The 21,388-nt window shown below is 58.9% G+C and overlaps 1 protein-coding gene across 1 annotated transcript in view; it reads right to left on the bottom strand.

Annotated features, from left to right (window-relative positions):
• Positions 1–141: 141 nt before the first annotated feature.
• The window catches only part of HPSE2 (heparanase 2 (inactive)), a 113,379-nt gene continuing 92,132 nt past the window's right edge, over positions 142–21,388 (bottom strand). Inside the window, exons 7-12 of the mRNA XM_075026175.1 lie at positions 19,280–19,373; positions 16,553–16,659; positions 15,310–15,424; positions 2,172–2,317; positions 1,026–1,172; positions 142–943 (exon numbers count right to left, since the gene is read on the bottom strand). Of these exons, the coding sequence (XP_074882276.1) occupies positions 778–943; positions 1,026–1,172; positions 2,172–2,317; positions 15,310–15,424; positions 16,553–16,659; positions 19,280–19,373 (775 nt within the window). The 3' untranslated portion in view covers positions 142–777. The remainder of the gene's footprint in view (positions 944–1,025; positions 1,173–2,171; positions 2,318–15,309; positions 15,425–16,552; positions 16,660–19,279; positions 19,374–21,388) is intronic.

Genomic DNA, 21,388 nt, shown 5'->3' with positions numbered 1-21,388 from the left:
ACAGCCCAACTTTATTTACACCTCCGGTAGCGCCTCGGCGCGTCCCGGCCGCCCCCGCCCGCCACACCGCCCCTCTCCCGGGCAGAACACACTCACGGCCCGGCGGCCGCCGGGACTGACCGCCGGCCCCGCCTCCCGCCGCTCCGCCCCGCCTCGGGCCGTATAATTTAATTCTCAACATTTCCAGCGGCGGACCCTCGAGCACCGCCCCGGGGCGGACCCCCGGCGCCCCTTCTCCCGGCCCGCCCTGCCCGCGGCATCCCCGCGTCGGTCCCGGCCGGGCTGGCGGCAGCCCGGCGGCAGCAGAGGGAGCTGCTTCCATGCGCTTGCTGCACCGGCAGCGCTGACCGGCGCCCGACAAGGCGCAGAGGAAAGGGGGACCCGGCTGCGGGGGGGGTCGCCCTGAGGGGCAGCGGGACTTGGGGGCGGGAGGGTGCCCAGCCCAGGCCTCCGCACCCCAGCCCTCCCCAGCAGCCGGTGGGCACCGGACCCCGGGTGCTTCTCGCAGCTTGCGGGACGGGTCGCGGCAGGCCCCGCCAGTTCGCCGTCGCACCGCTCTGGCGGGACGGTGGCCAGGGCCAAGCGGAGCTCCGCGGTCACGGGGCGGGAGAGGGTGCCAAGCCGGAGGGCGTCCAGGGTGTGAGGACGAGGGCATTGGCGCGGTGCCTGCCCGATGCGGCCCTGCTGCGAGGCCGTGCGGGCTGCCGAGGAGGCAGCGTGTCCTGGGGAGTGCGTGGGGGCAGAAGCGGGGCCGGCGGGTCCGTTCTGGGCCGTGGGCTATCGGTACCGGCAGGCCAGCGCGTTCACGTTCTTCACCACGTAGAAGCTCATGGTCAGCGGGGGGATGACCAGGGTGCGGCCAGCCCGCAGCGGACGAGGCTTTAGCTCGGGCAGGGTCCCGTCGTCCACCATGGCCAGTGGCTGCCCGTTGAGCTGGACCAACCTGCGGGACCAGGACAGGGTGAGGGTGGTGGCATCGAGGACGGGGTGGCAGTGGCAGCCCCAGCCGCCAGCATCGCACTTACTTAGAGTGGAGCCCGTCCTTGCCGTAGGGCTGCAGCAGGTACTGGTGGACGATCTTATCCCGCAGCGTCCCCGCCAACTTGATTTTCTTCCGGGAGCGATGTAGGTTGATGATGTAAAGGGTGATGGACCCCCGGACGTAGTTGTGGCTGCAAAGGGGAGAGCGGGAGCTGAGGGGGACGTTGGCACATGCCCCGGGAGCAACCGCCTCCAAGAAGCGGTTTGGGGGTCTCTGCAAGAACTGGCCTCGTGCAGCCATCCAGAGGGGACGTTACTGTCCTGGCTGCCCCTCCACAGGGAGATGCCACCTCCCCGTCACGAAGCCCGGCTCCGCAATGATGCCTTTTCAGTCTCCCCCTCCCCTCCTCAGCCAGCCGTGGCATGGCTCAAGGGGGTGCCGTCCCAGTGTCTGGAGCTAAGGGGGTGGCGGTCCAGGGCAGCCCCCCCAGGCCCTCACAAGGACGAGGCTGAGAACGGAGGGGAGCTCTGTGCGCAAGTGGCGTCTGCCCCCGCCGCCCTGGGCACCTAACTGACAGGTCCAGACACTGATCCTCTGTCCCTGCCTAATCAGGCAGCCCCAAACAAAGGCTATAAAGCACTTTGCACCTGTCAGTTACTGGACAAGGTTTCCTACCGAGCTGGAGGCATGTTGAAAGCATCTGGACTGTGTAAAGAAACAGACTCTCCTCCTCCACAATAGCAACTTGTGTCTGCGGAGGAGGTGGCCGCCCCCACCCCAGCTTGCTGGGGCGCTTTCAAAGACCTTATCAGCGAAACAATAACCAGGCCGGGCTCCCCGGCAGCGCGGCCCGGCGGGTAACCCGACCGACTGGGGGCCCCTCGTGTGAAATCCACTCCCTTGATCTCTGCTGCCGGGGCTGCTCGGCAGCCACCGCACCGGCCCCGGCCGGCCCCGTTCCCAGGCGCGGGCTTGCCATGACTTTCATCGGAGGCATCACTGTTCCTGTGCGCTCCCTCCACCACCACAGCAGCCAGAGCAGTGCCCGAGCGAGTCTCCTGGGAAGCCAACCTGCTTTGCTGGAGCCAAACCCTGGGCTCCTGCCCCAGCATGTTCTCAGTGGTCCCCAAGTCCTGGGGGTCCTGCTTATCCCCACCCTGCAGCCCCCAGCCTCCCTCGCTCTGCTTACTTGTGGTAGCTGGTGCAGTGGGCGTAAATACGGAGCTTGTCGCGAATGACCCTGCCTGGCCGGGGTTTCCTCTGGAGACCGGCCACGTGGATCGCCAGGACCTTGGGACCGATGAGGCGCTTGTAGAGCAGGGAGAGCCAGTAGTCCTGGGGGGCAAGAGGGGAGAGTCAGCAGCACAACGGTCCCCCCGACTCACAGCGGGAGCGGGCAGGAGAGGCTGGCTTCCCTGCTTACAGCCTAGCAAAATTTTGGGTGTTGGGGTGAAAATGTGTGCCAGATGTCTGCCTTGTGGTGAGCTTTTTTTGTGCAGTCCAAGCCAAAATGGCATCGCTGTTTCCACGAAAGAGATTAAGGGAGGAATACATTTCTTTGCCCATGCTGAGAGACACCGATACCCTCTGAAGGAGCTCAGCTTTTGGCTGGGCTGCAGAGCGTGGGGAGCGGCATGGATGCCCTTGCGTGTTCCCACGGACCCGCACGTAGCCATGCCGCGGACCTGTGTACTAGCTCCAGCTGATGCACGCAGGATGGTGATGTCTCTGGAGCAGGCAGGCCACCCTCTAGCCCTCTCTCTACATGGGGCTGGAGCACTCCAGAGCTCTCCCGTGCTCTCTAGCTCTGTTCATGGCACGCTGGCTTTGGTGACTGCTGAGGGTGCTCCACTTCCCAGAGGTATTTCTCCCATTTTAAAGCCTCCCGTGGAGTTAAGCACCCATGAACACAGCACAGGGAAGCTAAGCACTCAAGAAATAGGAAATGTTTAGCCCCTGCACACATGCGTTAATGATGCAGCCTTTAATTACGTCACCACATACTACTTTTTCCCACAGGGCACAGCCTCGCTCGGCACACAGGATGGGCCCCAAGCCCCAGGGAGGGGGGTGAGGCTGTGCGGTGACGGAGGCCGCTGCCGGCAGGGCCCCCCACTCATCCGCTGCAGAAGCTGGGAGGTGTGCAGTAAATGAAGCAGGGTTGTGGGAAGGGAAAGGGCAGGCTCAGGCGCTCGCCTGCCGTTCTGCGGGATGGGGCTGTGGCCCTGCTTCTGCTCTGGGCACCCCGACTGATGCCGGGGAGACGGAGCCTCTCGGGCTGCTTCTGTGGGCGCACTGGGCACCGCCTGGGTGCTGGGGCACTTTTACGCACACGAGCACTCTGGATAAATCCCCTCTGCGCAACCCAGACTGGCTGCCCCAGAGAGACCATGTGCCTCAGGCAACTGCGATGATCCCCCAACCCCACTGGCAACGTCAAATGCCCGGCAGTGATGGTAACACTGGCACCAGGGCCTGCTCTGCCCAGAAACGTCCGGCCCGTTTCCACTGCTGTTGTGGAAAGGAGCACGGATCAAGCACCCCATGGCCCTGCACACTGCCTGGGGAGGCATGAGGAAAACCCTGTGTGGTCAGCATAGTGCCAGGAAGGGGTCTGCCACCCCAGAGGGGCATGCGGGGGGAATGGGGTCTCCAGGGCCTCAGGCTACAGGGCAGGATGGGCAGGTGGAAGTGCAGATCCCTTGTACAGGCACAGGTATCCATCCCATGGGTGGGAAGCCCTCATACAGCCACCGGTTAACATGCATTTTGGATGAAGAGGCCAGCAGGTGAAACGGAGCATTAATGCAGCAGAGACCAGCACGAGGTGAACACCCGCCGGCCAGACTGAACTGCTGGCCCCATCCTCTCTCCAGCCCAGCTCAGCAGAAGCTGACCTGTGCCAGCAGCGCTGGGCCGGCCTGGTAAAGCGAGATCCAAACCCACTTCCCACTTTCTGGGAAGCTGTTGCCACAATGCTGGAGGAAAAGCTGCCTCCTGCTCTCCTCTCGCTGCTCCCAGCCAAAACCACGGGGCTTTGTGCCACGCCAGCCTGGTAAATGTTTCCCCTGCAAACCCCGGGTCCCGGAGGAGACGCGAGGGTGAAGGGAGAGGCTTGTGCACTCTGGGGAGGCTCAGGATGCGGGGCCGAAGCTCCCAGGGAGGATGAGCTGCATTTGCTCGATACCGCAGACACGTGCCTTCCCCGAGGTGCGTGCCACCGTCCCTGCTGGCTGGCGGTGCTGCCCCACACCCTGGGGATGTCCCTGCCTGCACCACGCTGCAGGGGCTGTGCCAGCCTTCCCCCGCCGTGGGAAGCTGTGCCAGCCCACCCTGCTTGGGCTCGCAGCAGGCGGGAGAAGCAGTGCCCGGCACATTGCCGGCTCCCCGGTGAGCCACGGTGATTAGCAGGCGTCATTAGATGAGTAATTACTTGAGTTTATGTCGAGGCCAAAGGTGAGCACAGATTGCAGTGTTTAGCCGCACGGTCGTGAGTTAAAATAAATGAGTTCAGTGCCCCCAGCTACCTGTCAGCTCAGGCTCTTAGGTCTTTCTAGCAGTCCCCGCGGGGTTTCTCACCTCCTATCCGTATTTCCACTGATGAGATGCTGCTTTTGCCTACAAGTTATGGGAGCGGTAGAGGCCAGAGACATCGTGGCCACCCTTGAAATTTCCATATGGGTCTCAAGAGCTGTTCTGCAGGGGGCTCGCGATGGCCTTGTCATGTTGGGGAGTTGGCACCAGCAGCTCCAGCCTCCGGCTGAGCACCCACCCCTCCAGGCAGGGTAGTTCCCTGGGGTTTGCTGCTTTGATGCCAGCATCTCTCTGCTCTCAAGGCTCAGCAGCAGCAAGGTTTGCAATGTGGGGGTGCAGGGAGCTGCCCAGCCCCATGACCTGCCCCAGTTGCTGCCAAGTCTCACATGTTGGCATACACTCTTCCAAAGGGTGCTCTGACAAACCCTGCTCCCCTGCAGAGCTGGGGGAGCTGAGCCCGGGGCCCCTGCTGTGGCAGCTCACGGGCAGAGCTGTGCCATTCAGCATCTCCTGGGCTGGGCACAAGGACAGATGCTTGTCTCTCTGGGAAGCATTGGTCACATTTTTCAGCTTCTGATCCAGCTAAGGGTACACAGCTTTTCTGGGAAAAACCATGCAGATGCCATGAGACAGGTAAGGCAGGCAGCAGTGATGCAGGGTGAGCTGTTCTGCAAAGTGTGACATGACCACAGCTGACCGTAGAGTATTTTGGTGCAGGCAATGCCCCCAGGGCAGCGTGTGGACTGACTTGTCCCTCCAGCATCTGCAGGAGGCGAGGGGAGAGCAGTGATTTTACCTTGCCTTGGTGGCAAAGCTAGTTCCAAAGTCTCTGTTTCGAGAAGGATGTGGAAATACCAAAGAGAGTTCAAAGGAGGGCCAGAAAAATGACCCCGGGGCTGGAAAAGGAGTCGTCAGTGCCGGCCTCGAGCTCTTCAGCTTACTGCAGGGAAGCACTGAAGACAGCTGCAGCTTTTCGCGTCATCACAAGCCCACTTGCAGCAGGGGCCAAAATCATGTTACTCGCAATAAATTACCAGGAGCTGGTGACACTGAGCATTTGGATGATGAATTACACGCACACCTAACACTGCGGAAACAAACCTGCTGGGTGCAGGCACTTCACCTGGCTGGGCCGGTGCTCTGGGGCTGCTCCTACCACCAGCATGAGCGAACCCCAGTTAAAATCACACCAGGGCTGCTGGGCACCTGCAGCTACTGGCTCCTGTTCAGACGATGACCAGCTTGGGAAGCAGTTGCTCTTGAAAACCAGCTTGGCTGCAACCAGGGTGGCTTTTCCACCCATCAGTGACCTCTTTCTGGACCCCTGACAGCAGCTGGCACCCCTCCCATATGACAAACCCTGTGTGAGCGTGGCCCCCAGGCTAGCAGTGCCCAATTGCCCCTTGCAAAGACAAGTGCCTGCTTTGCAGTGCGGTGCCGGGCATCCCGGCAGAGGCAGCCCCGGCAATGCCTAGGGAGATACGTGGCTCCAACCAGTGCAACCGCAGAAAGGATTTGGGTTTTGGAGTCAGAGAGGGCTCCCGTTGTGAGGGCTTAGCCAGCAATACAGCTGTAGCGGTAGAGGAGGAATAGCAGACAGGAATCTGGTGTGCTATTAGTCCCCTGGGAATCAAGGGAGCCTTCTTGCTTTAATTACTTTGCAGGCCCATTAAGCAGTGCTGCCACTGCAGCCCTCAGAGCTGCAGGAGAGAAGCACCTGAAGGCAGAGCTGTCCTGCTCTCAAGGAGGTCTCCTGGCTGGGACCCCTGATTTATGGGCAAGAGAGGCGCTTGTCTCAAACGAGCTGATGTGCAGAGCTCAGGCCAGCCACATCTTCGGAGCTCCATGGGGCCAGTGAAGACACACGAGCTTTCTGCTAGACAGGGAAAGCCCAGAGGGTTCCACTTGATCTCTTTGCACATTTTAATTCATTGCAGGAGCTTTTAGAGACTTCAGCTTTTGGAAACAAGGCTGATTAGGCAGACCTTCAGACAGACCTATTAACCAGACCCTCCCATCTCAGGAGTCATCAGGAAGGGCGCAGGAGCGTATCCCCACGCTCTCTCCTAGAGGCAGCAAAGCAGCTTTACAGCCCACCTGAGTTTGTTCAGCTCCGTGCTCACCACATTGAGAAGACGTTGCCATAACCAGAAAACCGGAGTAATGGAGCCGTAGCCCTTTGGTCTTCTGGGGGCTGTAACCGGCAAAGGCAGCCGAACTTCAAATGAGCAGGCTGCCGACCCTGCGGTGCACAGCCTCCTCTGGCTGGGGCTGCCGGGGCATGGCTCTCTGTCCCCGTGCCGCCGGCAGCATCAGCTGGCTGCTGCCCGCCCTCCTCCTCTTCCTCTTGCTTCTTCCTTCTTCTGAAGCTACGCAAGCTCTTCCTCCATCCCTCAGGCATGCTCAAGTTTCAACAGTCTGTTATAGATTGCTCTATTCCTGCACCTTCATCTGCGTTTTTCCACAGTCCAAGCAACCTGTATGGAGATAAGGGCTGGCTGGTCTGCCTTCCCGTACATCGCAGGACAGAGAGGTTTGCTCTTTTATCCCTCTGCTGAGCCTGATGGCTTGTTTTGGCAAAAGCATCTTCCAGAAAAGTAGTGATTGTGGTTGTGAGTGCTTGGAGGGACGGAGAAGCCGCCACTTCCCAGGGAGTCTGTTCCAGCGGTTAAACATCCGCACTGTTAACAATCCCACTCCTTATTTTCAGCTTGAATTTGTCTGGCTTCAGCTTCCAACCAGTGGTTCTTGTTCTTTCTTTTTCCACTAGATTAAAGAGATCCTCAGCATCCAAAGCTTTCTCCCTGCGGAGGTCCTTACATCCTGTTCAAACCACGGATGGTTGTTCCTTCAGCAAGTCTGGACTTTATGCTGCTTTTAACATTATCCCTGAATTTTATGTGCTTCTTGGACTGTGGGAGTTCGAGGCTTTCTCACCCAAATCCTGTGCAAGGTCCTTCAACAAGCAGAGTGGGGCAGAGCCTCTCCCCAAAGGGAACATTTGCTGAAGTCAAAATGATCAGCTCTGGGAGCGGGCACTGATGCTGTCCTCACGCGCTCGCGTGCCCCCACCCTCAGGGCTGCGATCTGTTTGCCATTTTGCACGTGCACCCTCCTTGTGTGGAGGTCCTGAAGAGCTGAGGACTCGGTGAGCTGTCTCCTACAACATTTGCTGCCGTACTGGTGCAATTTGCGGGTGTGCCCCGAGCATCACGGGGGACACTCCAGAGAGGGTCTGTGAATGGGGAACAACACTCCTCCTAGCCCCAAACAAGGGGGCTTCAGGTGGACTGGGCTGCCAGGAGCCAGTGGCACCAGCAGGGGAGGACGGGGCCAGCACGTACGGAGATGCTGCAGCGAAGTGGCCCCTTGCCTCTTCTCTCTGCTCTGCCCACACAACCCTGCCCCTCCTGGGCAGGACAGACCCTTGCTTTCATCCAGGCACCTGCACCTATGAAAGGATCAGCCGATGCTGCCCAATTCCTTTCTTGCTTAGCCTTGGTCCCTCCAGGTGCCCACCACCAGTCCCCCGAAGCTGCTGACGTCTCTGCCTGGCCAGCCGTTGCTTTCACTGCGCTGATCCTCTTCCTTCCTGCTCTAACGGCTGCGAACGCCTCATTTCACACCACTCTTTCCTGCATCGCCTTCCGCCTTCATATCTTCCCGGCAGCTTTCTCTGCTGGCAAGTGATCTATGGCTGAAGCGTGACATGAGGGGCTGCCAGTCCTGCACCCCAGTGCCTTTCAGCTAAGGAGGGAGAGGAGAGGAGGCAGGCACGGCGAGGGAGGGCAATGGCTCCATTAGCCGGGGCAGGAACAGCTCTGTGGAGCAGAACAGTTGCTGCTGTGGCTGTGTTGTGCACTTTGTGTGCTTACACGGGCTTATGGCAGGCTGGCTCTTGTCTGGCCCTGTGGACTGAATATCTACTCGTGGTTAGGGAAAGGAAATCAGGTCACGTTTTACAACAGCTCTGTGTTAAGTCCCAAAGCGCAGCACATGGGGACAGCCAGGAGAGTTGCTCCCATCCCAAATAACCTGCTAACATGTGTGCACCCATGGCCTCAGAGAGCAGCATTTTCATCCACCGGTACCGGCAGCACCACAAGCATTGTGTTTGGGCCAAGCATCAGCCATTCATCCTACAGCTCAGGGTCTCTCCCAGCTGTGCCAGCAGCACAACCCACCAAGGCTCTGATGAGCATCACGTCTTCCCAGCCTTCGAGCCGCTGCACCCTTTGCACAGCCCCTCTCTGTCGTCTCTGTCTCTTCCTCTCTTTTTCTCCATCCTGGAGAAAGACCAAACACTGACATTAAAGGCAAAATTCCTGCTGTGGGAGCGGCAGCCACAGGAATCGCTGCTGGGCACCAGTGGCACTGAGGGGACAGCCTGCCAGGCACTGGGAAAGTGGCGAGTGGGAATTGGTCCCTGCCTACCACTGCCCTTGATGAGCTGGCCCCCAGCCAGCAGCCTCCACCTTCCCGGGGAGCTGAGCAGATGGAGGAACAGCCAAACCTCTCTTTTGTCATCACCTCTCCCTAACAGGGACCAGGCGATGGAGGCCGCAGGAAGGGAGCGGAGCTGCCAGATCAGAGGGCTTGGAAACAAAATGCAACTTCTTTGCTGTTTTCTGATCTTCTGCTGCTTTTCACCACAACGCTACTTCCCTCTGCTCCGCGGGCAAGCACCAACAAACACATACTGGGAGAGTCTCGCTGTCCCATCTAGCACGGCGCGTCTGGGAGATGTGGGCAGTGGCTGTGTCCGTCCTTCCAAGTACGAGCCACTGCTGCCGGTCCCAGACGGAGTGTGTCTCTGCCCCAGTCTCTGGTGCAGGAGTAGCAGCCCAGCTCTGGGTCTGCACGTGTCCTGCAGCTCTGGTGGGTGGGTGCATAGGGGATCAATGCTGAATGCAGCATAGCTTTGATGTGTTTGAGAGTCCAAGCATACACACTTCAGAGATGTTTTTTATGGTGCACTAAGAGGGAAAGGCCCCTTAACCCACTGTGACAGCAAGCAGAGTTTAGGCGCTTTAAATCTGTCTCCTTGTTTGCGGATAAAACGAGCCTCAGAGCAGACTTAGAGCTCCTGGAAGGCTGAACGCAGCGAAGGTGCAGAGAGCTGAGGATGCTGCAGTCCTCGAGACATGGTATGATCATGGCTGAAAGGACAAGGCAGTGCAGGAGATGCCCTGCTCAGACCCACTTCAGGCGCTCGTGCGGAGGCTGGCTGGGAGATTTCTGCAGGACACCATTTCCACTCTGCCCTTCAGCAGCCCATGCTCTGGCTTGACATCTCGTGCGAGAGTCTTTCCCCCGCACACACCTGAACTGCCCAGGATTTCATCCCTCCTTCCTGCGGCCGGAGCGAACATCCCGTACAGAGAGCTCCTGCCTGTCCTCGCCTCTCCCGCCCCTTCCCCATCTGCAGGCGTCGCTCCCGCCAGAGCCAGTGCTCCAGCGTGCGGGGCAGATGGGGGTGCCAGACACCCGCGCGGCAGATTTATGGTCATCAGGAACAGATTCCATGTGTGTGCGAGCTCCATTGGACCTGCTCCCTCTCCCCACCCTATGTCGCTCCCAGGCTTGGGACCATGCCTCCGCCTCTGCCTCTGCCCGCGGCGGCACATGGCAGACTGCAGCCCGACCTGGCTGCCCTCTCCCCGACAGTGACCCCAAAGCCGAAGGGTCCCCGCCCGGGGGGGAACAGCAGCCGCAGTCCTACCCCTGCCAGCTCGGCCGGCTGCGTGTGCGCAGCGCGGTGACTCAGTGCTGGGCGTGCAGATGGGCCGGCGCAGCAGCGGGGCTGAATTCCCCCGGCCCCGCAGCCAGCTGGCCGGGCTCGGCGGTGGGAGCGCGAGCGCTTGCAGGAAAGGGCTCTCCGTACGCTTCCCCCTACGGATGCCGGGTCTCCTCTTCGCCTCTGGACGCCGCCCAGCCCAGCAGCCGGGCAGCCACCGGGCGAGCGGCCGGCAGCGTGGCGATGGGCGCAGGTGGGCGAGGACCTGCGAGGGGGCGAGGGCCCCCTCCTGCGCGGCGCAGGGGCGGGAGAGGCACCGTCCAGGGAGACGGCTGGGACCTCCAGCTGCAATGAGCGACGCCTCCGGCCAAGCCAGCTCAGCTAACGAGCGCACCGGGGAACGCGTACGTGCGGCAGGCAGGAGCGCGGCCGGGGGACCTGCTCCCACCCCTGGCACCCGTCGCGGCACCCCCCCGGCGGGCCCCTTGCTCTGTGCACCCGGAGACGGGGGGCCCAGCCCATGCCCTGCCCGGGAGGTGCTGGGACAGGTGGGGTAGGCACCATCGGCACTCAATCGCCGCGCTCGCACCACGGCTCTGCCCTAGGGACCCCAAGGGATGCTGGGGATGGCGGCAAACGGGCACCGCGCTCGTTCACAGCAGGGCTTTGACGAAAGCCTGGTTGGGAAGGGGACAGCTCACTAAGGACAGACCCGATCCGAGGCCGGGGTCCTCCCTCCTCCAGGACAGACAGTAACTTTCCCATCGAGTTCCAGTGCCTTCGGGCTAAGCAAAGCAGGTGAAAAATCACCCACAGCATCCAAGCGTCCGACCACAGCACCGTCAGGCACAGGCCTCTGCACCGCTGTGATGCTTTCTCAAGGATGCCATCAATTCACAGGCAATATCTTATTGTCCTCTACTACCACAGCTGAGCAGGCAGCCCCTGCCATCGCTTCACCCTGTGATCCCTCTGGGCCTTTCTCATGCTGCATATGAAACCTAAATGCAGAAAGGAAGTTTTAGTATCTACCTAACCCTGGAGAACCAAGTATCTCGCTGTCCACAGTCTTTAGGACAAGGCCCAAGAAGAGCCACAGTTATTAGGAAATGGAAGTCTGGATTTCAGATCTGTTTTTTCTATGGGGTTTGTGTTGCTCGGACTCTGCCTAGAAATGCACGCAAGTTTTTCCACGCATAGGTATAATCTTACAGCACTGTGCGTTAAGGGAGCAGAAGTCACTACCAAATGGATAAAAAAGAGGCGAGTGCCGCGTGGAAGAGCATTCAGAAAGGTCTTTAACATGCTGTAACAATCTGAAGAGAAAGCTTACACCTAGCTGGGGGCTCTCCAGTGAAATAAAAGTATTGCATCCCTCTGGACTGTTTCAGAGAGATATTAAGGAAACAGAAATGGAGTATGTACACCACATGCCTGAAATGAGCCTAGAGCTACTAAATGCCAGAGTGGCATTTCAAAGACACTGCCCTGTGAAGAGTGAATATCAGTGCTGCTCCTGTCCTCCTTTCCTCTGCTCCTCACTCCCACACACATGTACAGATGGGTTTAGGTTCAGGCAGGAGACTGACGTACCTGCAAGAGGCTTTATTTAAAGGGCTTCAAGCACAAGACCTGACTATTATACAGCTGGCTGCCCCAATCACTCAGGAAGAAAAAGCACTCCAACCAGACATGAAAAAGTTCTCTCAAAAATAACAAGGCATTAAAATGCTTGAGCTCAGTTGCATTAAGGTAGGCTTGAGCATTTCTATTCCCCAGCCTAATAACATCTGTGCTAAGGCCGGGGAGCCTAATGTCACCCAGTTTCTCCTTCTTTGCTCCCCATTAGTCCAGCAAGAGAAACCCATTTCCTCAATTCTGCACCCGGAAGGAGGCTCAGAGACATGGCCTCACCTTCCCCTGCCGCAGCACCTGTCCCTCACATGGGGCTTTGATGGCATCACCTCTGAGGAGAAGGTGGATGAGCAATTCTGGCAGCCAGGACAGGCACTCAGAGCTGCTCTTTCATGGGTGAAGGACCTGGATGGGGATGCAAAGGCCACGACCCTTGCAAGATGCCCCAGAAGCCACACGAGCTCATGAACAAGCTGTGTGTGGAAAGCCCAGCAGAGACGTGAACATCTCCCTAATTTCACTGTGAAGCTGCAGTGCTCCTGGGCCACACTGCTGCCACCTGAGACCATTTTCAGGGAACCAGTCTGCATTGCACCGGCAAGGCACCACGGCGCAAAGCCGGGGATAGACTGGCTTAAACCTCCGCTTTCAAGGTTTCACTGCATCCCTGCCTGTAAGCAGCTATTCCCAGGTGCTCTTGCGTTTCCCACCGAAATGGCCAGAGTTCACAAGTTTATTTTCAAACCAAGCCTAACCCTCAGAAAACACAGAGCAACCCCCACCAGCCTGCCCAGGTTTGCTGCCCAGTGCCCATGCCCAGGGAGCAGCCATGCTCCCTGCCCGCCCGACGTGCTGGTAGCCCTCGCTAGCTCACAGCATGGCCCATGACAGCAACTATCACCCTGCTATACACAGAGCGGCACAGTGATTTGCCTGCTCCTTCCCCTGTACATAACAAATCCCCCCAGCGCTGCAGTCCTGGGGGAGAGGCAGAAACATCGTGATTTAGAAGCTGAGACTCCCACAGCAGTGCCCACCAAGCAACCCCCGTTACCTGCATTCCCTGATCCCCCAACATGGCACCCACACCACATTTTATGAGCTTCCTTATGCCATCCACTGTAACATGCCCTAACAGAGACAGTACTAATGTGGGCAAGATCAGCAGCATACAAGGGACCCAGCTGCAGGAGAGAGAGGAGGGTTTGCGTGGCAGCAGTGCAGTGCTCGTACGGGGATGAACTACAAATCACTTGGTTTTATATGGGAAGCTCTTTAGCACAAGGACGGAGAGCTGTATTTGCATCACTGTGCCATCCCTGGACCACGCAGGAAACTCTCCCTGGACCATGCAGCTACCCAGCACCTAAAGACACTGCTATAAAAGGCTCAACTTCAGCTCAGCATCCCCAAACATGCCGTACTCTTCTCTGACAAGCAGGGATCAGCAGTGGCAGGGGAGGAGGAGGAGGTGCAAAGGCTGCTACGGGGAGCCCAGCCCTGGCTCCCGGCTCCCTGAGGAGCTGCCAGCCGGAGCTGCGATTGATGCTGCAATGGTGCGGCCCTTCTCTCAGCAGGCAGCTGCCTCACGCCCAGCCGGCGTGCGGAAACCTCTTTGTCGTGGCAGCTAATGAGCAGATTGTATTTCACAGCGCCGCGGCCCCGCGCAGGTACAGCCAGCGGCTTTCATCTCCCTGATAGCTCCCACGGGAAAAGAGTGGCCACTGCCCTGCGGAGCAGGTCACAGTCTGGTCTTGCTGGGGTTTTTGGTGTTTGGAGCTTTTAAACCCTCCATCGGTTTGCACCTGCCTGTAGCTCTTTTATAGCACAGGAGTGGAGGGAAAGGGTTTGGGGAAGCACCCACCGGAGTTTGTGCAGGAACACAGTGGTGGGACGTGGGATCAACGCTGAAGCACATGGGAGAGCGAGGAAACGGCCATGAGGCAGGGTGGCATCTAACTTCTGGGAGACTTCTCTTTAAAACAACAGCAAAATCCATTTTAAAGACCTCTATTGCATTTAACAGCCCCGGGTTTATTCCTCTAACTCTTCCCCTGGCTTTAATCCCGCTCCTAACTGCACGCCTGCTCCAGCCGCTCCAAGGCCGCTGCCCACGCTGTGCCAGCAGAGCTGGCCACGGGCCACCCGCTGCCCCCACGCGCCTGGCGGGCAGGAGCTGGCCTGCCCCAGTCCAGCCAGGAGAAATCCAGGGGGGCCCTGAGGCCCTGGGGAGGGGGGGGATGTGGCTTGGCCAGGGGAATTGGCTCTTCAGAAGAAATCCATCAAGTGCTTGCCCCAGGCTCAGATTCATCTCAAACAAAGTTCAAAGCCCCCCAGGCTCCCCCCAGCCCAGGCCCCCAGAGCTGGCAGGTACGCTTGCCAGAGGGGTACATGCGGGAGCAGCCCCGGGTGCTCCAGGAGATACCTGCACAGGCAGGGGACCGTGATCTCCCACTCAGCAGTTCGCTCTCCAGAGCCACCCACCAGGCCATGCCGGGGGGGTTAGCACAGACCTCGTGTCACCGACACCTCCCGCATCCTCCCCCGACACTCAGGGATGCTGTCGTGGGGATGCTGTTTTCATCGGCTGAGTAGGTAGAGCCGACTGTCAGCCTCTGCCCCCCTGCAGCCGCCCCCGAGATCCCGGCGCAGCATCAAAGGCATATTTGCAGCGGCAGGGTTGTGCACCTCTCTGACACGGATCCCCAGCCTGCTGGCAGTGTCTGCTCCGTCATGGACCCATAAATCCTTTCCAGGGGAGATGCAGAGCGCCCAGGCACTCTGCCAGGCTCTCTGCTTACAAGGCAGCGTATTTACTAGGCCCCCCCCCCCCGGAAAAGGAAACCTGCTACTTTTAACAGGGTTTTTCATATGGTGTCTTTATCAGCACCATGTGTGCTGGGAGTTTCCCCCAGCCCAGGCGTTTTTGAAGAGCGAGGGATGTTGCGGGGCACTGGTGAGGACCACTGCTCCCTGTGAAGCCAGGAATGCCCTTCAAATGCCCTTCACCTTGGTTTCTAGAGATCTGAAGTTGGGTGCTGAGGCTTCAGCCCGGCTTCCCCTGGGCCAGCTCACCACTAGTGATCCAGCTGCCCGCCCCGTGCCATGTGTGGTGGTCCTGCCACATCCCGCCCTCCCTCCAACTCTGCAGTCTGCACTGGCACCCCTTAGTGGCACCAGCCTCCCTCCTGTGCTACCGACCCTGGGCACTAGATGAAGTTTCAGCTACAGAGGTATTACTCTCCCATCTGCCTCCAACATGTTGCATTTGACGTGAACTAATGTCTCCTATTAGCACTGCAAGAAACAGATCTGGAAAAATTCATTTTCAAGCAGAGTTCAAACAGGCCACAAGGAGAGAGTCCCCCCAAAATGAGTGGGGAGAAGCCAGCACCAGCGCAACACCCCCAGGCAGACCTACCGGCAAGGGGTTGAAGTTCTGGTCCACGAGGTGGTTGTGGCCGTGGTCAAGGAAAGAGTGCCGCACCACGACGTCGATGCCCTGGCTGGCCAGCAAGCCCAGCGTGTTCAGCCACCTGGGGGACGGAGGGAGCAGAGTCAGGCCGCCGCAGGGGGACCACCCGGCCCCAGTGGCACAGCCGTGCTCTGGCACACGGCGTCGCTTTCACGCACCCGACCTGGTGCCTGCTCCCAGCACCTGAGCTGAAGCCTTCAGGTGGTTTTGTGAGCTGGCTGTCAACCAGCTCCCGCCATCCCTGCCCCAGCAAGCCTGCATGCCTCTCCACCCACCACAGCCACCTCTGCCGCAGCTGTGCCAGACCTGAGCCCCTGCGTGCACGCCAGCATCACAGCCCTGTGCCCAAAGCCTGGGGTGCTCCCCCAGCCTGCCGGCACTCTGCACCCACCACCTCAGCAGGGGGACCGGACCTTTGCACCAGCCTGTCTCCTCACACCCCCCCACGCAAAGTCTTCAACCCTCACAGCCTGCCACAGCCCTGATACCCTGGGCATGTCCCCGTGCCTCCCCGCAAAGCCTGGATAATCTTCCTCCAACTTCTGTGATCACAGCCAGCTCCGAAGATCTGAACTGGGGCTTTGCAGCAGGATGCCTGTGCCACGGGGCTGTGCCAATAGACAAGCCCCAGGAGCTAAGAATGGTTGTAGCTTCAAAGAAGGAGAGAAAATGGTTTCCAGAGCAGAGTCCTGCCGAGCGCTTCCCTGGGCAGGTGCCCTGGGAGTGAATGCATGCAAGGACGTGTGGATGCAGCCTGAACCAAAAACGCAGAGCGGGAGGATGCCTGGGCAATCCCGAGCTGCCGAGCGATGCAGCCTGCCAGGATGCCAGCCCTGGGGTCCCAGAGCTAGCGTGCTCAGATCACACCTCCCTTCCAAACCCATGCCCTGTGGGCACACTGTGGGCACCAGTGTGGGATCCCATGCAATCCCCTCCTTACTCTGCTACCCTGTGTATGCCAGAGGCTGGGTCACCTACAGGAAAGCAGAGCTGAGGAGGGGTAATAGAGATGCTACAGAGAAAATAACGGTGCCCAGGCTGCTGGGGAGTACCGAAGGGGGTACAGGTGGGGTCTCTGGGCACAGAGCTGGCCCTCTCCTGGCTGCAGCGGCTTTGCAGCACCCAAGCTGCACCCACAGAGCCCGTGGGGTTGGCAGTGCCCTGGCACCAGCAAGCCGGCATAACTCACAGGAACCCGGCCGCATAGGAATCGGAGAGGTTGTTCATGCCTCCGGCCGAGGTTGTGCCAACGCCTTCCAGCCAGATCTTCTTCCCTGGAGTGTACGTGTTCACTACCTGTGCAGGAGACAAAAGCAATCAAAATGACTCTGATGAACCTGTGATTTAAAGCCAAGGCAGACATCTCCTGTGCTATGCCCTGGGAAGGCTTACAGAGACCTTCGGTAATAGTACTGCTGGGCAGTCAGTGCCTGCCTGACCATGCCGGCATGGTCACTAGGTGTCTTCACCACAGCTGGGTGGTGGGACACTGTTCCTCACTCTCTCCTGCCACTGCCACACGTCCACTACCCATCTTCCAGAGCCGCTCCAAACACACCCTCCCAAACATGCTCTCATGCTCCCAGACCCGGACCCTGCTCTTTCCCTGTGGTCTCCCCACGCACTCCATCCCACAGGCTGCCCTGCCACATCACCCTAGCTCTCCATGTCCCCAAGCAAGGTGGCTGCCAGCCACGGGGAGCACCTGAGCCCCAATGGCTCTGTGGTGTGGGAGCACTGGGACATGTACTGGAGCCACATGGAGGAACGGTGGGCAGCTGAGAAGAAAGCAGTGGATGCCCCTGGGCATAGGTAGAGCCAGCCCCATGGCTGAGCAGGGGCTGCTTTGCAGCCTGAGGGGTCCCTGGCACAGGCGGGACATGCAGGTCCGAGCACACTGGCCCACCCCTTACAAGGCTCTAGCCGGCAGCGCAGACACTCGTGAGATGCCAGGTGGGATGGGAGGGCTCGGATGGCTGGAGCTGCCCTCTCCCAGCGTGAGCAACCTCCAGCACCGCGCAATGCCCCATCCTCTCTCCCGCAATCCCACTTCTCCAGGCAGGGTGACAGGCTCCCGTGACCAGATGTCTGCAAACCAGCGGCCCAAGGAGTGCTCCGCGCAGCCTGACAGATCCTGCCCCATTAGTGAGGAGAGCTGGAATGTGCTGGATGGACTGGGATCCCTCAAAGATGTTAAATACGCCAGCTCTGGGCTGCCTCCCACTCACAGCCTGTGAGAGTCGACATCCCTGACTGAAGCCCCAGAGGTGTTGGCATCCTGCCTGTAATTATCTAAGCCCGCCACCTTCCCCTGTCGGAGAGGAAGCAATAAAACAGGGAAGTGGACAAGCCCAGCTGCTCTAATCAGCCCCGGCAGGATGCACAGACTCAAAGCCAAGCTGGAGGCTATTAGCACCCAGCGCTGTGCTTTTGCTCAGCCACACTGGCATTCCCGGGAGAGCCCTTCCCCAGCCCTGCCCTGCGCAGACCAAATCCTGCCCTGCGGGTGCGAGGGTTCCCCCAACCCGCACCGAAGGCAGCTCCTTGCTGCCTCTAGTCTGGGGATGGATGGGGTTCTGCTCCCTTCCCAGTGGGTTCTTGACCCACAGCAGAAGTGGGACACATGCCACCACTTTTGGTGGGGTATTGTACCCCCAGTGGAAGCAGGGTCAGCCAGGGCCTCTCGCTTGTCCCTGCGCTGATCCTGCTGGCTGCCCCGCCATGACTGCCTGCAGCCAGAGGATCATCCGCATGCGTGGATGATTCCCAGCTTGTGCCAGAGGACTCAGTGAGTGGCTCCTCTCCTCCAGTTTTGCTCTGCCAACCCTCACATCCCCTTTCTCGGGGCCTCTTTAGAGTTGTTTACTCATCCTATGGTTTCTCCCTGCAGGAATTACAACAGTAAGACATTGTGGTGACTGGTATGGTGTGAAAACCTAGACAAGACGGACGGACAGACATCTCCTCTAGTCCCTTAAGCCTTCCCCACTTACTAGGTGTTCCTTATTTCTTCTGGAACTGACAGCTGAGTGGGCTGGTCACAGCCCTGGCCCCTGTATCAGCCAAAGCAGGGGGACACTGTGAAGCCCCTGTCCCCTACCCAGCTGCTAGAGTTGTGAGCCAGGTCACCTCAACCGCTGGGGAGAGAAGTGCTCGCTGCAGGCTGCAGTAGCTAGGCAGAGCCAATGGGCTCTGACAGAGCATGCCAGCAACAGCTGGGTTGTATAACACAGTCAAAACATGATCATCAGGGAAAAAAAACGGTTGTTCATAATGATCATGATTCTTCACTAGTGAAAATCACCCCAGAAATGCAACTGTCACAACTTTGCAAGCAACGTTTTTAGGCACTGTGAGCAAGCGGGGCAAGATGTTGCAGTAGGAGTCCCCTCCTGAGCAGGCACGGCACTGGCTGTGTTTGGGACAGCTTGGTACTGCCTGGCTGCTCCCTTCTCTCCTTGTTCTTGGCAGCCAGTTTCAGAGCATACCCATCTTACATGCTGCTCCCTTCAGGAATGGACGGATGGGAGACTCAAGCCAGTCGGCTGCTTTAGAAAGGCTTTCCACAGCAGTGTCTGCCCCTGCCCCGTGCATCCAGCCTGCATCCCAGAACACTGGTGCAGCCCACGCCACACTGCAGCCTGCGGCCGCTTCCCTCCCGACGCGCTGCACATCCCATCCCGGAGCCAGGCATCATGCTGCCTGGTCTTTCCTCCCATCCCCTGCATGAAGGCTGGCTGCATTTAGGCTGGGAGCACAGCCACCCCCAGCAGACACCTGCCATCCCTGCCCCACACCAGCTCCCCTGGCAGCACATCGGTGCTGAGGCCACAGCCCCAGCCACCAGCTGTGCCAAGGTCGGGCACCATGGACACAGTGCCCCCTCGTCCCTTGCAGACCCTTTGCACTCACGCACTTTCTGGATTTTCCTGATCTGGTCAGAGAGCGTGTCTAACAGGCGCGTTTTCAGGAAGTCCGTCACTTTGGCCACTCGGCCATCAATGTAGTAACTGGAAGGAAAATAAGAAGACAAGGATCAGACGCCTGGGAGCAGCTCTGCCCCAAACCGTGTCCTCCCGTCCTGCTGCTGCCCCATGCCAAGAAGCCTCCTCTGCTCCTGGGGGGGGGTCCCTTCTTGCACCCTGCTCTGCCCTGGCCCTCTGGCCGTGCCTGTGTCTGGCAGGTGCTTTCAGTCTCCAAAACAGGGTGTGAGGTGGACGCACCCTGAACGCTGAGCATGCTGCACTGCACAAACCATGGGAAGTTTTGCACTTTCTTAACTACTGCTGGTGAAACACTGGGAGCAGAACGCCACCCACAAAGGCTTTGCAGCACCTTCTGCACTGATCTCACGGAGACTCCACGGAAAGAGACCCTCCGACACGATGCCTGTGATAGCAGCGCCTGGGGTCCACGACCAGGGAGATCTTCCGCTCACCTGGCGCACCCCATCTGTACCCATCCCCCATCTTACGGACACACTGTTTTCAAAATGCAAATAAGCCAGTCAGTCCTGGGCCCAGTATCATTGGGAAAGACTGCTTTTATGGGATGGCAAAACAGAAGATGCAAATCTAAAGGCTGAAACAAAGGGCTCCTTAGCCACAGGAGGACACTACACAGACACCAGGGAGGAGAAGGGTCCTGAGCAGCAAATACCCTCTGAGACACACTGGAAATTGCTGCAGTAAACCCTCAGGAGGGGATGGGGGATGCTGCCTGTGCTCCCAGCCATGGGAATAACTGCATCACTCCGCCCGCTTTATGGGACACTCTCCATTCAATAGCTGGTCTGCAGGGGCAACTGTACAGAGCCTCTTCTGGTCTGAGAATCACAATTGCTCATGGATGTCCTGCTGCAATAACAACGCTTCAGGCTAAGCCCTGATGGTGTTTCTGAGCAAGGATTAGCAACTGTGGGGTACACGGGCTGAGGACCTATGGCACCAGAGTGAGCCCTGCTCCCAGCACCCCTGCACCTTCCTTGCTCGCTCTTCCAGCAAAAACCACAGCTGTACCTCCCACACAAGAAATGCCGTGGCCATTACCTGCAGAGGAAATCCTGCTCTCACAGAAATCCATTCTGCCCTGGGAATGCCAGGGAGCGTTACCCATACAGAGGGCTGATTCCTGCTCTCCATGTGCTTGCTTATATAAAACACAGCTATAGTGCTGCCAATCATGATGTGAATCATCTGCCTCTGAGTGTGAGAGGAAGGCTCTGAAATGCCACAATACCATCTCCTGGCTCCAGGACATAAGGTGAAGCAGTCTGTCCTGGAGTGCAAATACCCTGTGGCTGGAAGTAATCCCAACTGGTTCCTCCCGAGGAAGTGTCTGGGGCTGGCACCTCTGCCCCCATGCAAGGAGCAGTGGCAGCCCTTGCACATCTCCCAGAGGCTCCTCCCAGCCTTGCATGGACACCAGGACATCTGCTGCAGCATGCACTGGCCTACCCCTGGGACAGCCATTTAGCTGATAAATAGGTTTTGCAAGAGAATTACAGCATCTCTGGTGGAGGCTGGCAGGGCTCAGCCATTGCGTCCCATCCCTCACTGGAGCCACGTCCACTCAGCATTCACCAGAGTTACACAGACCCTTCTCCCTCTCCACAGACTTCAGTGCAGCCATGGGTGCTGGGATGCATAACGGGCTGAAGACCTGGGGTCTGAAGAAAGGCGGAGTCACCTTTCCAGGGCTTTCTCCGTAACATGCATCTCATCCGCACCAGCGAGCAGCTGTAGCAGCCATGGTGGCTGCTTCACTTGGGTGCTGGAATGCAGGAGCATCCCCAAAGGATGACGTGGACTAACTCATCCTCAGCCAGAGCACCCGGCACACGTGCAACATGCATGAGTGCTCAGAGAGGATTTTTGTGTCTCACTGCTCCAAGTCACTACCCAGGTAACAGAGTAGATGCACTTGGAGCTGTGCAGGTCTTGGAGCTGTGCAGGGCTGTGGTGAAGGGGGAACAACACCAGCACTAACTGTCCCAGAACAGAAATGCATTACAGGCTCAACTTGC

Source organism: Buteo buteo, chromosome 4 (genome assembly GCF_964188355.1).
Source record: "Buteo buteo chromosome 4, bButBut1.hap1.1, whole genome shotgun sequence".
Lineage (NCBI taxonomy): Eukaryota > Metazoa > Chordata > Aves > Accipitriformes > Accipitridae > Buteo > Buteo buteo.
Note: the sequence above shows the minus strand (reverse complement) of the source record. Positions and strands in the feature narration are given on the sequence as shown.